Source organism: Orycteropus afer, unplaced genomic scaffold (genome assembly GCF_000298275.1).
Source record: "Orycteropus afer afer isolate SDZICR_OR568_19922 unplaced genomic scaffold, OryAfe1.0 scaffold00167, whole genome shotgun sequence".
Taxonomy (NCBI): domain Eukaryota; kingdom Metazoa; phylum Chordata; class Mammalia; order Tubulidentata; family Orycteropodidae; genus Orycteropus; species Orycteropus afer.
Window position 1 is genome coordinate 5,532,939 of NW_006921754.1, and position 16,687 is coordinate 5,549,625.

Below are 16,687 nucleotides of genomic sequence, written 5' to 3' on the forward strand. Positions count from 1 at the left end.
AAAAAAAAAAAGCTAGTGAACGGCCATCTAAGTTGCAACTATTGATCTCTCCCCATCCAGAGCAAAGAAGAAGAGACTCAAAGACACTTGGAAACAATTAGTCCAAAGGATTAATGGACCATGTTAGACCAGAAGAACTAGAAGGTGTCCAGTGAGCACTGCTGACTGCTCTGAAAGAGATTACAATAGGAGGTCCTGGAAAGAGTAGGAGAAAAACGTGAAACAGCATTCAAAATTATTGAAAAAAGAAAGAAAAGAAAAGAAAAAAAAAAAGAAAAAGCAAGGATTATTGGTCTGATGGAGACTGTTGGAATCCCTAAGACTATGGCTCTTTGACATCTTTCAAATATGAAACTTAACTCATAACCACTACCACCACCACCACCACCTGTGGCCTCACTTCCAGCCAAACAATGGGCAGACATCTAAGATGAACAAGAACACCAGGTAGGTATCCATTCCTTAGAGCTCTCAACCATGTGCAATCAATAGGGTAACATTTGCCCAGGGATTTTTTTTTTTTTAAAAAAGGATGAATGGAAGCAACAAACACAGGGAGGAAGTGGAAAGGGTGCTGTCATATTGTGGGAATTGCAATCAATATCACAAAACAAAATTTGTATGAATTGCTGAATAGAAAATCATGCTCTGTAAACTTTCACCCAAATCACAATAAAAAGTTTAAAAATATAATAATTTTTAAAATACTGATAAAATTACAATTCCATCAGGAAAAAAATAATAATAATCCCCTTTCCAAAGAAGACATCAGAAGTTTAAATGGCTCACACAAAGCCATTGCCTGTTATGGACTTTAGAATTAGAATCTAGAGTTTTGACTCCATGTTTAGAAATTTTTGCCCTCTGCTTGCCCCATATTTGTGCCATACTCATGAAAATTCAAGACATTCATTCTTTTGGGGTAACAATGCTTTCTCCAGATAGTCTTATTCTAAAATACAATTAAGCTTACGAAGAGTGTATATTAAAACACGCCCATATGAAAATTAATTTATCATTTCATTTTCTGTAAGTCAGAAGGAACGCCCACCTAATATAGAAGATTTATGACCATGGCTGGGGGTGGTGGTGGAAAGATGTCACAAGAACATAGGAAAAATATTAAAGAAAATTTGCATTCTTACATCTTCTTTTGTGGAAGCAAGACTGGGCAATCTACTTCCGTAAAGATTTACTGCCTCGGAAACCCAATGGGGTCGCTATAAGTCAGAATCAACTTGACAGCAGTGAGTTTGTTTGTGGTTTTTTTTTTACTTCTTCTCTTAGCCACCTCCATAAACAAATGTCTGTTTCTAATCAAATGAGTTTCATCCTAAATCTTCCTTTTCTACCCATGTTTAATTGGTAGTGATAAAAATGAATTAATATTTTAATCCATCTGTACCTGACAGTTACAGCCCTTTACATTTGGATGTATATGTGTGTGTGTATGTGTGTGTGTTCAGATATATACGTGTGTGTATGTAAACATATATGTTTATATACTTTATTCAATTTGATCCTTGCAATGATTGTTTGATTTACTTATTTACAGAAGAGGAATCTCTCAGCATGATCAGTCAGGGAAACAGTCCCATTCCACAGACTCTAAAACCTTCTTTTTTACCAACCCTCACACAACTTATGTTCATAGAGAATTATTCTCAGTGGATACTTACATTTCATCACACCTTGAATTTCATAAACAGGCTTGAGAATCAAAGAGCCATAAAAGCCTTTTGGGAATGGATTTGGAGAATCCCACTTACTCGAAAAATCGGTAAGCTTCACAGTTCGTGTTCTGTTCTTGGGGATCTTCCATTCAACAATCTCTTTTAGGGTATAAATACATTCATCTTCACACTCAAAGAATTCTCCTTCTTGTGACAAAGGCAAAGTGAATGAGTAATTGTGATGATTCCTGATCATTCCACAGTTCACAATCATTTCTCCGTTTATCTCTTTAATGGATTTGAGCTCGATTTGTTCACCCTGCTTTATGATAAGATTCCCTACTTTTATATCCTTCTGATGATAGAAGCAAGGATGTCCCAGTCTACTTGGTCCAATATGAATGGTTCTTGTAATTTCTTCCATAGTAAGGTATGGAGTTTTATCAGCCACAATCTTAAAAAGACCTAAGAACAGATTGTGTGAATTAGAGATATTTCTGACAATGACAGTTCTCATAAGAAAATTACAATGAGAGAATTATAAAATAAATATAGGATAGCTTTTTAAAATAAATAGATAGATAGATAGATAGAGAGTAGCTTTTAAAAAGTATCTTTTTAAAAAGTATCTTTTTTAAAAGTACCTTTTTAAAAGATTAGAGGTAAGTATCAAAATTTGAGTTATCCTTGTAAAAATTTAATATAGTAGCTATAGATTACTAGATCATCAGGTCAGTCTACTTAAATTGAGTCATGTGAAAAATACCTTGAAATAGAAGTCCTGTAGAATCGGGAAATCTGGATGAGATACTGGCTCTGTCCCTAACTCCCTCCCTGTGTGACTGTGAACAAGGCACTTAATCCCTCAAGAACACATATTTTATTTTTTAAATGAAAGGGATAGGTGAAGTTAGTGTTTCGGTGAGTATATTATCTGGGAACATCAAGATAAACTCATAGATGTTCCAGAAGGAAACTGATTCATGGTCAAATTTAAGATGGAGAATTTGGCAATGAGTAATGATCATCACAACGAATGTTTAAACATTACTGATGTAATTGGTCTCACTGAATTGCACATTTGAAAAATAATGAATCACAATGATGTGTTGTCTCTATTTTTACAATAATAAAAATAAACAAAACTATAGCTAGAATTAGATAGTGATGGTTTACAACATTGTGAATGTTATTAATGCCATTACATTGTACATTTAAAAATGTTTAAAATTATAAATTTCATAGTATGTCTATTTTAGCACAATAATAATAATAAACCTATATGGATCCAGTTAATCTAAGATTTCTCAGAAACTTTAGAGGCACTGAAAATCTCAAAACAGGAGTATAGTATGAAGAATTTCCCAAATTTCCTTGATTATAAAACTTTTGGGGAAAACATCCATTAATATATCACACCATAATATATCAAAATACATTAATGTTTCACAGGATCCTCCTTGGAAAATGCTGGATTAGATAGTTTTTCTGAATTGAACACTATTTATATACCACTCTTTTTTCTCATTGCTTCTCTAAATTTACCGTAGTGTTGCTATTTGAATTTTTTCTCTTTGTCAGGATAATCAAAACACTAATACAAAGAATTATTCCTCTTTAAGATACAGCTTGTTATGCTTGCATGTATAAGTGCTTCTATTGTTTAAATTACTTTTTATTTTATAGGAACAGCTTTGTGTCACTTTGAGAAATATATTCACTGGTTTTTCATTTTAATAAATTCCAGAAAAAAAATAATAAGGAAAAAAACAATTAATTGATTTTAAGAAGACAATCTATAAGAAATTTACTAGAGTAATAAACCCTGTTGCTGTCAAGTTAATTTCAACTCATAGTGACCCTATAGGACAGAGTAGAACTGCCCCACAATGTCACCAAGGCTGTAAATCTTTACAGTAGAGACTGCCTCATCTTTCTCCCAAGGAGCATCTGGTGAGTTTGAAAAACTGACCTTTTGGTTATTAGCTAAGCATGTACCCACTGTGCCACCAACACTTCTTTTTAGAATGATATAACTTGGAAAAATCATTTATTAGTTTATTCAACAAATATATTCTAATTGTTTTTTGTTGTAGTTAGTTGCCAGTGAGTTCATTCTGACTGATGAAGACCCCATATATGTATGGTAGAACTGCTCCATAGGGATTTCAAGACCTTTCAGAAGATCAGCGGACTTGTCTTCCTAAGCAACAACCTTTTGGCTAGTAGTCAAGCACTCAGCCATTTGCTACACCCAGGGACTCCATATTCTAATTAAATTCATCTGTGTGTATCAAATCATTATTGAACAGGCTATAGAGTCTTTTATGTATATTTTATGTTCCTATATAAAGGCTTCCACCACTCCTCTGTCATCACACTGTGGTGGTTTGCATATTGCTGTGAGGCTGCACGCTGCACCACTGGTGTTTTGAATACCAGCAGAATCACCCATGGTGGACAGACTTCAGGGAAGCTTCCTGAAAACTCTGAAGAAGGAAGGAGCCATCCACTTTTCAAAGAATTGGAAATTTATAAATAGCAATGAAACACTGTCTGATATGTTACTGGAAAACTATAAATAGCCCTGAAACACTGTCCAATACAGTGCTGGAAGATGCGCCCCTCAGGTCGGAGGTCACTCAAAATATGATGGGGGAAGGGCTGCCTCCTGAGAGTAGAGCAGACTTTCAGGATATGGATGGAAAAAAGCTTTCAGGGCCTCCATTTGTTGATGGGGCACTACTCAAAAGGGGCCGAAACAGCTGCAAACATCCATTAATAATCAGAATATGGAACGTATGAAGAACGAATCTAGGAAAACTGGAAGTTGTCAAAAATGAGATGGAATGCATACAGATCGATATCCTAGGCATCAGGGAGCTGAAATGGACTGGTTTGGGCCATTTTTAATCAGACAACCATATGATCTGCTATACCAGGAATGACAAATTGAAGAGGAATGGCCTGGAATTCATCATCACAAACAAGGTTTAAGATCTATCCTTAAGTAGAATGGTGTCACAGTGATAGGATAACATCCATATGCCTACATGAAAGACCAGTTAATACAATTATTATTCCAATTTACACACCAACCACCAAAGCTAAAGACGAGGAAATTGCAGATTATTACCAACTGCTGTATTCTGAAATTGACGAAACATGCAATCAAAATGTGTTGATTATTATGGGTGACTGGAATGCAAAAGTTGGAAATGAAGAATCATGGGTAGTTGAAAAATACGGCCTTGGTGATAGAAATAATGCTGGAGATTGCATGATAGAATTTTGCAAGACCAACAACTTATGCTTTACAAATACCTTTTATGAATAACGTAAACCAGTGGCTATACACGTGGACTTTGCCAGATGGCATACACAGGAATCAGATTGACTTCATCTGTGGAAAGAGACGATGGAGAAGCTCAATATCTTCAGTGAAAACAAGGCCTGGAGCAGACTGTGGAACAGACCATCAACTACTCATATGCAAGTTCAAGTTGAAGTTGAAGACAATTAAAAGAAGTCCATGAGAGCCAACATATGACCTTGATTATATTCCTCCTGAATTTAGAGACCATCTAAAGAATAGATTTGATGCACTGAATATCAATGACTGAAAACCAGAGGACTTGTGGGATGACATAAAGAACATTATCCATGAAGAAAGCAAAAGATCATTAAAAAGACAGGAGAGGGAGGAAAGGCCAAAATGGATGTCAGAAGACACTCTGAAACTTGCTCTTGAATGGAGAGGAACTAAAGAAAATGGAAGAAATGCTGAAATGAAAGAACTGAACTGAAAGAGCAGCTCAAGAAGACAAAGTTAATTACTAAAATGAAATGTGCAAAGACCTGGAGTTAGACAACCAAAAGGGAGGAACACACTGGGCATTTTTCAGGCTGAAAGAACTGAAGGAAAAATTAAAGCATTGAGTTGCAATATTGAAAGATTCTATGGGCAAAATATGGACTGATGCAGGAAACATCAAATGAAGAGGGAGGGAATACACAGAGTCACTGTATCAAAAAGAACTGGCCAATGTTCATCTATTTCAGGAGGTGGCATATGATAAATAACCAATAATATTAAAGGAAGAAATAGAAACTGAACTGAAGGAATTGGTGAAAAACAAGGCTCCAAGAATTGATGGAAAACCCACTGAGATGTTTCAACAAACAGATGTTGTGCTTGAGGCACTTAACTCGCCTATGCCAAGAAATGTGGAAGACAGCTATCTTGCCAACTGACTGGAGGATATCCATATTCGTACCCACTCCAAAAAAGGTGATTTCACAGAATATGGAAATTATCGAATATCATTAATATTACATGTAAATAAAATCTTGCTAAAGATAATTCAAAAACAGTTGCACCAGTACATTGTCAAGGAGCTTCCAGAAATGCAAGATAGATTGAGAAGAGGACATGGAACAAGGGATATCATTGTTGATGTCAGATGGATCTTGGATGAAAGCAAAGCATACCAGAAAGATGTTTACTTGTGTTTTGCTGACTATGCAAAAGCATTTGATTGTGTGGTTCATAACAAATTATGGATAATATTGATAAGAATAGGAATTATAGAACACTTATTTGTGCTCATGAGGAACCTATACATAGACCAAGAGGCTGTCATTCAAACAGAACAAGGAGATACTTCGTGGTTTAAAATCAGGAAGGGAGAGTGTCAGGATTGTATCCTTTCACCATACTTATTCAATCTGTATGCTGAGCAAAAAATCTGAAAAGCTAGACTATATGAAGAATGCAGTATCAGGATTGGAGGAAGACTCCTTGACAACCTGCGATATGCAAATGACACAGCCTTGCTTGCTGAAAGTGAAGATGACTTGAATCACTTATTGATGAAGATTAAAGATTACAGTCTGCAATATGGATTGCACTTCAACATAAAGAAAACTAAAATCTTCACAGCTGGACCAATAAACAGCATCATGGTAAATGGAGAAAAGATTGAAGATGTCAAAAATTTCATGTTAATTGGATCCACAATCAGCACCAATGGAAGCAACAGCCAAAAAATCAGATGATGTATCGGACTGAGCAAATCCACTGCAAAAGACCTCTTTAAAATGCTGAAGAGCAAAACTGTCTCTTTGAAGACTAAGGTGCACCTAACCCAAGCCATGGCATTTTCAATCACCTCAAATGCATGTGAAACTTGAACAATGAATAAGGAAGATGGAAGAATAGTTGATGCTTTTGAGTTGTGTTGGCAAAGAATGCCTAAAGTACCATGACTGCCAGAAGAACTAACAAATCTGGTCCAGACGAAGTATACCAGGAATGTTCCTTGGAAGTGAGAATGGCCAGACTTCATCTCACCTACTTTGGTCATGTTTTATGAAGGGACCATTCCCTGGAGAAGGATATCATGCTTGGTAAAGTGGAGGGTCAACAGAAAACGGGAAGGCCCTCTAGAAGATGGATTGACACAGTGGCTGCAATGATGGCCTCAGGTATAGCAAGGATCGTGAGATGGTTCAGGACCAGGCAGTGTTTCGTTCTGTTGTATATAGGGTCTCTATGAGTCGGAGCTGACTCAATGGCACCTAACAACAACAATATAAAGACTTAAGGAGGTCTGCTAGTATAGTGATTAAAGCATTTAGCTGCTAACCAAAAGGTCAGCAATCTGAACTCATCAGCCACTCCCACAAAAGAAAGATGAGGCAGTTTGCTTCCATAAATATTAACAGCCTTGGAAAACCAATGGGGATCACTATGAGTTGGAAGAGATTCAATGGCAGTGACTTTTTTATTTTTTTTAGCAAAGACTTACAATCAGTTATTTCTGAAGTCTATTTTTACTCCTAAAAAACAAACAAAAATGGAATTTTGACTACTTGTAAATATCAACTTCCTCAGAAAGTGTAAATGACATAAGCTGTGTTGTGGTGATGTTTTTGTGTCAACTTGGCTAGGCCAGGTTGAGTGGCTGGGCAGCTGGATGTAGTATTCCCCATGATGAGACTGGTCATCAACTCCCTGGTGGAATCTACTGTGAACAGCTGAGCAGCTGCCCTTGGGTATGTGGTCTGCTTCCTGTACATAAGCAGGAGCTTTGGGAATGGTCTCTAGCCTATCTCATGCTTGGACCCTGCATGTAGCCATGTCATTGCTCAACAGTCTGCTATGCTCTGCCAACCCTGGGGACTTACAATGGACTTAAGTTAATGGCCTGCTGTGTAGTTTGGTAACATCGGGACTGTGCCTTTTTACTTGTCAACCTTGGGGCTTCTCAGCCTCAGCAGCCAGCAGCTGTCTGAGTGAAGAAACACCACTAGCTCAAGTGGACCAGGAGCAGGAGGCAGAGCTGGACCCCAAGGTTGAGGGGCTTTCACCCAGCCCCTAGAGCCTGGCACTTTGAACTTGGACTTAAAGCTTCCAAATTGTAAGAATAAACTGTTTGTTAAAGCCATCCCATTTATGGTATATACTCCCATCAGAGCGGCACTAGGTAACCAGAACAGCCTGTCCCAAAAACCTTTAGGAATTCAATAGTATACATCCACAACCTGGTGTACTTGAACACAGTAAGGGAAAGAAACATTTACTTGAAAGGAATTTTTAATTTTATTATGTCTTGTACCAGGAAAAATTCAATAAAATAGTAGTCCCCAAAACTCCACTGTAAATAAATTTGTTTGTGCGAGTTTACACATGCACATATTTAATCTCATTTGTCAGTATGAGGATTTACTTCTAAATCATTATCAAGGTAGAGAAAACTCAGCAGTTTTTGTGAGATAATAACTACCTAGAAATTCATAAAAGGTAGACATGTACTGTTTTATTTCTATCCTAGCTATATTGATGACATAAGTCATAGAGAAATTAATTCTGCATCTTCTTTCTCAGGGAATAGGGTTCACCTAAGGTAATAACAAACCTAAAATATCATGAAGTAGAAAAAGCCTAAAATCCTACAGGCCACCATTATTTCAACTTAATCACACTCTCCAGCGCTGTCTTGTTGGATGTCTATAGACGAAGAAAAATATATCTATGAACCTGTGTGTTTTCCCCCAGAAGATGATGAAGTACACAGTTTAGCATACTAAGTGGCAGAGTTCAGGAAAAAATATCTGCTTAACTTTTCTCTTCTAATACTATTGCAATCAAAGCTAAGAATCTCTCTTTATAAACAGTCATTTAATACCATATTAGCTAGGACAAGTTTTTGTTAAATATATTATGATATTTGAACTTAATTTTCACAATGAAGGAAGTTAAGTGTAAGCTAAAGCCCCATCAGGCCTGAGCAATAAGCTCTAAATTTGACCAATTTATCCTCCATCTATTTCACAAAGAGTATAATCAATTTCTACTGGGAAAAAATACATTTTATTATTCTTCCAGAGAAAAACAAAACACATTTTAGGAGCTGAGTGATTATGAGAGTGATTATAAAATAAACCAATATATAATCTTCATAAAGCAAATTAAAAAGCAGAAAGAAAATAGATTTCTATTACCACCTTTGCTGCTCGGCTGTTAAAATGGATTTTATTGCAATTTTTAAATTAGGAAAAATGATTCATAGAGAACATGTCACTTAAGAAACAAAAATTATAAGGAAATGCATAAATCAAGCTGTTGAAAATTAAATTCACTTAATAGGCAAATTAAGTCTTTTAGATCGTTTCCCTAAACCTTAGCTTTTGGGGACAGTTGATTTTTTTAACCACTTTTTAATGATCAATTTTATCATAACCTTTAACAATTCTAGTAACAACTGGCAGTTGTTTAGAAGTTTATAATTTTGAACATTTTTTCATATGCATCATTTATCCTCATGATAATCTTTTGAAGACAATAAAAGCAATATCAGTACCAAGGGACATAAAAATGATCAAAGTTTTTATAGCTAGTAGCAATGATTCTAAAACCTTTGATACCCAAGTCTCATGCTCTTGCCACCACATTGCTCCCTATTACATGTGTGATAAGGACAAAACTCATGAGAATATGTTATTCCAGTTCAAAAACAAATATAAGATTCTTACAAGCTGGTCCTCCCTTTGCATGAATCAGTCTTTTCCCAAATCCTCTACAATAAGAAGAGCAAAAATAATTTCCTGATTTGGTGTGCACAATATATGTTCATCATGTTCATCATACTCTTTTCCTATCTTTCCCTCATTAATTCCCACTCAAATGGGGAATAATTTTAAAATTGATTTTTTTCCCAACAGAATATAATAATATGACTTAATATACAAGGCATAAAATCATGGTGCAGATTCCACAGTTTTTTCCCCTAATATAAACTCTAGTCTGTTTTCCAATGTTCCTGCCTCAATCTCTGAGACAAGGAATCTTAGAGTGAACTTGACTTCCTAATTCTTATTTTCTCATCCTGTCATCACAATCAGAATTATTTAAATATTAACAGTTTGGAATGTTCTGGCAATTAACATGTATGATATAATTTCTTTTCCAAAATAACAATATGAGGTAGCTACAAATAAAACATGCATGAGATTACACAGATAAGGCCACAGAGTACTGAAAAGATGCCAGGAATTCTCTATTGTCAGATAATTTGTCAGGTTTTTGGTCTCTATAACTCAAAGGATTGATCACAGTTATATGCTTCAACTTTCATTATTGTTGCAAAATCATAAATTGTTTGTCCAGTGTCTTATTAGTTAACTGAGATGATTTTAAATTGGGGTGGCCACCATCCTTTTAGATTTAGAAAGACTTCAAATTTTCTAAGACTTTCAAGACTTAAAATCTAACAACACAAGAAAATGAACTTTACTGATATTTGAGACATAGATTAAATTTCATTTAATGAAATGGCATGCATTCAATGTACTATCAAAAAATTAAAAAAAACTGAAACCTTGAGCCCAGTATTGAGATTAATTAACATTATTATTAACAATAATAATGTCCAGCTAGTGAGAAAATTCTCCAGATTTCTCAGTCAATTATAGAATTATTGAGCATCACCAACTACTGAGTGCTTCCCATAATCCTTATAGAAGAGTTTCTCTTTTGGTTCTCTAGTGCTGCTCTAACAGAAAATATTGCAAATATTTGGCTTTAACGGGGATTGATTCACTTACATTTTAGGAGGCTAGACATCCGAGTTCAAAGGGCCAGCTCCAGGGGCTGGGTGAAGGCCCCTTAACCTTGGGCTTCTGCTCTGCCTCTTGCTCCAGGGCCTCTGGAGCTGGAGGCATTTCTTAACTCAGCCACCTGTTGGCTGCTGAGACTGACAAGCCCAAGGTCATCAAGTAAAATGGCACAGTCCAAAAAGCATCAAGCAACATGACAGTCTACTAGTTCAGGTCCAGAACAGTCTCCAGATTGACAAACAACAAGGCAGACCACTCACTGATGACCTGGCCAAATCCAGGATCCAAATGTGCCAAAAAGCTCAGAGACCTTTCCCAAAGCTTTTCCTTATATACTGGAAGCAGACCACATCCCTAAGGCAGCTACTCTGCTACTCCAGTAGATTCCACTATGGAGTGGATTACCAGTCTCATCATGGGGTATAACTACATCCAGCTGCCCAGCCACTCAGAACCAAGCCCAGCCAAGTTGAAACATAACCTTAACTTTCACAGTTTCCAAGAACAGAAATAAAGAATGTGAGAAAAGTCAGAGTCATAATAAGAAAATGCTGCATAGTAATTTAGTTGAGTATTTCAGAAAGTTAGAAAACATATCAAAGGTAGTAACCAAATTTGTTAAATATAACAAAAGGCAGTATCAAGCCCATGTTTGCATGTCTTCATATTTATAATTGAATCAAAATTGTCTAGAACAGTTATTAACAGTTTTTAATAGTTTTTTTTACTTGGTACTAAAAGACTAAATCATAAAACTTTCCCATTTCTTATAGCTCTTTGATTCAACCATTGCATGAAAAAAAGAATAAGCAAACAAACAAAAAAAATCCTCTTTCCCAATAACATTTAAACACCTTGAAAGGAGTGACTATGTGGTATCTGGTACATTTGGGATATTTAAAAGATCATTTACATTAATAATGTGAGCTCTTGAAATCAAGTGCTATAACTTGATGTTGTTGTTGTTAGGTGCTGTCAAGTCAGCTGTGACTCAAAGCGACCCTATGTACAACAAAACACTGCCCAGTCCTTGCCAGCCTCACAATCCTTGCTGTACCTGAGCCCATCATTGCAGTCACTGTGTCAATACATCTCATTGAGGGCCTTCCCATGTTTTCACTGACCTGTCCACCGTGGGTGACCCTGCTGGTATTTGAAATACAAGTGGTGGTATAACTTATATACCTATGCCCAATTATAGGAGCTCTGGTAGCATAGTGCCTAAGGCACTTGACTGCTAACTAGAAGGCTGGCAGTTCAAACCCACCAGCCGCTCCTTGGAAGAAAGGTTGGGCAATCTACTTCCATAGTGATACTGCCTCAGAAACCTAAGAAGGGGTCTCTATGAGTGGGGTCCAATTCAACAGCACATAATAACAACAACAACAAGGTCCAATTATAATCATATTTCATTATAATCATAACTATTAGTAAATGTGTCACATATACTTGCTCATGTTACAACATTCTCTCTCACAAACAGTGAGAATGGATAGATACAGGATGAGGAGAAAATAATGACAATTGTTCATCTTATGAACCTTGATAGGAGTAAGACTCGCTGGGAGGACCCCAGAAACATTAGGACTAGAAAGGATCCCACAGCCTGCAGAGTAGAATTATGTTCCATGGAGATTTCAGTCGCTCTGATCTTTTGGAAGCAGATCACGGGCCTTTCTTCTAAGACACCTTGGCTTTTCAGTTAGCTGCCAAGTACTTAACAGTCTTCACCACCCAGAGATTCTTTCACAGACTTAAAAAAAAAAAAAAAAACCCTACTGCCATCAAGTCATTTCCAACTCATAGCAACCCCCATTGGCTTTCCAAGGCGTAAATCTTTATGGAAATAGATTGACCCATTTTCCTTCTCAAGTGGCTGGTGGGTTTGAACCACCAGCATTCTGGTTAGCAATCAAATGTGTTAGGCACTGCACAACCAGAGCTCTTTTTCATAGACTTAAGGCACCATCAAAGCAAAAGCAAACCAAATTCACTGCCATCGAGTTGATTCAAACTCATTGTGACCCCTATTAGGTTTCCAGGCTGTAAATCTTTATGAAAGCCGACTGCCTCATCTTTCTCCTGTGGAGCTGCTGGTAGGTTAGAACCACCTACATTTGCGGTTAGCAACCTTAACTACTACACCACCAGAGCTCCTTCTAGGCACCTTTAAATTTCAGTTAATTTAGGATGATCTTGAAAATACCACAGATTTTCTACTCCTGACCCTGAGTGACTTTGTTGTTGTTGTATGCCGTCGAGTTGGCCCCGACTCATAGCGACCCCTCCTTGGGTTTCCAAGGCAGTATCACTAGGGAAGTAGAATTTTCAGGGTCAGGGGTATACATCTATCTTGACAGTAAAGTGAAGTAGTTAAGAGTGTATGTAGATAGTGGATTCAGACAGCTTGAGTTTCAACTGGCCTCAAACCTTTCATTGCTCTGTTAACTTTGGAATTTAAACTCTCTGGGCTATAATGCCCTCTTTTGCAAAATGGGGAAAATTGTATCACTTAGCTCATATGATTGTGATGCTTAACTAGACTAATACATGTAACACGCTTAGACAGTACTTAACACATTTTAGACACTAAAACAAAATAAAAACAATGGTTATTCTTTCCCCTCATTTTCTTTCACTCTGGACTTCAAAGCCATTACAAGGTAATAATATGGTCAAAGACATAGAAGTTTAATGCCAAAGAAGACAAACTAGATATTTCACTGCCACTGAGTTGGATCCGACTCCTAGCAACCGCTCCTTGGGTTTCCAAGGCAGTATCACTACGGAAGTAGATTGCCCAACCTTCCTTCCAAGGAGTTGCTGGTAGGTTTGAACCACCAGCCTTCCGGTTACCATTCAAATGCCTTTGGCATTATGCTACCAGAGCTCCCCTATATTATAGTCTAAACTAGATGAGCAAAATATATAGAATCCATAGCTTTGTACCTGACACACACTGATTAAAAAAAAATCCTGGCAACCTGTTTCCATGGATTTCATGGAGGGTTTGAATATGGAAATGAGCCTCAAATGATCCCTTTGGTGGCCTGCCATTGGGGGAATATTTTCAGGTTGCTTTGAGGAGTTTGACCTCAGGTTTTGACAAATTGCTTAGAATTTAACCACCATAATTTTATGCCCATAATGTGCAGATTATAGGGGGAAATAAAAGATGCAAGCACATTTTAAATGCAAATGTGTTGCTGCTTGTAGTTATTCACAGGGTATACATTATACACAGTTGTTGAAGGTTCCTTGAATAAAAGAACCAGGAAAATGCCAAGGCACTCTTGAAAATATCTTTTATTCATGGTCCTGATAGGTAGTTGAAGCCAACTGAGGAAGGAGTGTACCCTCCCTCTATTTTAATGATCTTAATTTTGCTAATGGAATGTTAGCAAAAAGAGTTGGGAGCCATGTGGAGTTGATCGCATTATTCAGTATTGATGTTGCCTGCAAATTAAATGTACCTAAGTAGCCACCTGTTTATGCTTACGATTATGTAAAGCCCCATATGTTCCCCTCTCTACACATGGGAGGTAAATATTGAAAAAATCATTCTGGTGTGAAGGGTGAAAACAGCAGCAATTCTTCTATAACTGTCAACATATGTTGTGGTGTTTCCTTGTAATGTCATGCTTTGTCTGACATATTTGCTGAGTTTTCCTATGCAGTGTTCAAAAAAATCTGTTACCCATGGTAATAAAAAACAATTAAAAATCAGTTTACATTAAATTAAAATTAGCAAGCGATAGAATTTTCCAATGTAACCATAAGTTTTAAATGGATATCACAGTTTATGAGTTAAATAGATTTTGATTTGCACAAAAAAGAAAATTGAACTTTTTTTTTCTAAATTCACTGCATACAAAAAGGAGTATTTTCTTTCAGAGCATATCCTTTTTACTTCCATATTACTAGGCAACAAAAGCTAACTTCAATAACATAAATTTGAAAATCTCACTAAACATCAACATTGGGCTCTGCAACCTAACAACCCCACCACCATCCCAGTGGACTTGACCTGGAAAGCAGCACAGTGGACCATCTACAGTGCACACCAAGAGGTCTGAGGTCTGACCTGATGTCTGGTTAGCAAGAATTCAGAGCAGTTTTGAGATGAGCCTCTCTAGAGCATTGAGAGACCTTAGGTAGAGAACACTTGTGGTACTAACCCAAACTTTCCAAAAATAGGCCCAAGAAGAAGCTGTCAGGAAAGACCAGAGGGACTGAATATGCTAGTGTTGATCAATTTAGACATTAAAGATAAACAAATTGCGGTTTTCTATGGTTTGTACCTGAATAAGGGTTTCAATATTAGCTTGTTAAGAGACCTGGTCATGGCTGTTGCTGACTTCCCAACAAAGGATTCATACAAAGAAATAGAAAATGATAGCATAAGATGAAATCTTACCATATCATCCAAAACTACTATGTCATTCAACTCTGAAAAATGAGAAAGAATTTACTCAATAATAAGGAGAATTGGGGAGCTCTGGTAGTGTAGTGCCTAAGGCACTTGACTACTAATGAGGAGGCTGGCGGTTCAAACCCACCAGGCACTCTTCAGAAGGAAGATGGGACAATCTACTTCCGTAGTGATACTGCCTTGGAAACCCAAGGAGGGGTCGCTATGAGTCGGGTCAGACGCGAGGGCACATAACAACAACAATAACAACTACAAGGAGAATTGAGTGGAAATAAGTAAAGCATTAGGAGCCTACCCTTGCTCATCTCCTGAGACAGAAGAGCACCTCTAAATTGTAAAAGGACAGCATAAACAATCACAGTAATTAGCAATTACACAACTACAGTGAAACCTGTGAGAACTGGAATTCAATGACACTGCCTTGTTTTTCCAGGTTTCACAAGTTTTTGTCTTTGACAGGGTGCTGTCTTATCACTTTCCTATTGCTATCAGTGGAAAATACTTGAGTTTTCTCTGACAACTTGTTGTCTTACACAGATTCTGGCTTCCCCAGGTTTTACGGTATTGAGTACTTACTATGTGCCAAGGTTGTAGTAAGTGTTTAATGATCATCTCATTTTGTTTATTGATTTTTGGGAAAAAAAATTATGAGGTAAATAGTATTCATGTGTGGTAGTAAGGTTGTGTGTCAACTTGGCTAGGCCTGGTTGAGTGGCTGGGCAGCTGGTAGTAGTTATTCCCCATGATGAGACTGGCAATCAACTTCATGGTGCGATCTACCACAAGCAGCTGAGTAGCTGCTTTGGGTATGTCGTCTGCTTCTTGTATATAAGAAGCAGCTTTTGTAATGGTCTCTAGCCTATGGCATGATTGGACCCTGCATGGAGCCATGTCGGTGCTCAGCAGCCTGCTATGCTCTGCTGACCTTGGGACTTACAATGGACTTAAGTTAATTGCCTGCCATGTCTTTTGATAACATGGGTACTGTGCCTTTTTACTTGTCAACCTTGGGGCTTCTCAGTCTCAGCAGCCAGGAGCTGTCTGAGAGAAGAGAAGCCTCCAGCTTCAGTGGGCCAGGAGCAGGAGGCAGAGCTGAAGCCCAAGGCTGAGGGACCTTCACCCAGCCCCTAGAGCCTGGCACCGTGAACTTGGACTTCTAGTCTCCCAAACTCTAAGAGAATAAACTCTTGTTTGTTAAAACCATCCCATTTGTGGTATATTATTGTCAGAGTGGCACTAGGTAACCACAACATAATGTTATGAATATACCTTTATAGACGAAGAAACTGATAACCTGATACACTATAACAGAACAAGGAACTCACCATGTCTGCCTCTTTTTCTCTCACTCTCTCTCTCCCTTTTGCTCTATTTCATTCTCTTTCTGTCTCTCACCCGGGTCCTCTTCCCTCCTCTCCCCACCTCTCCCCTCTCCCTATACACACACACACACACACACACA

General features: G+C 37.4%; 1 protein-coding gene across 1 annotated transcript in view; it reads right to left on the minus strand.

Moving 5' to 3' along the window:
- THEMIS (thymocyte selection associated) overlaps positions 1–16,687 on the minus strand; it is a 245,636-nt gene that overhangs the window by 144,444 nt on the left and 84,505 nt on the right. The window contains exon 3 of the mRNA XM_007946609.1: positions 1,680–2,138. Coding sequence (XP_007944800.1) covers positions 1,680–2,138 — 459 coding nt within the window. The remainder of the gene's footprint in view (positions 1–1,679; positions 2,139–16,687) is intronic.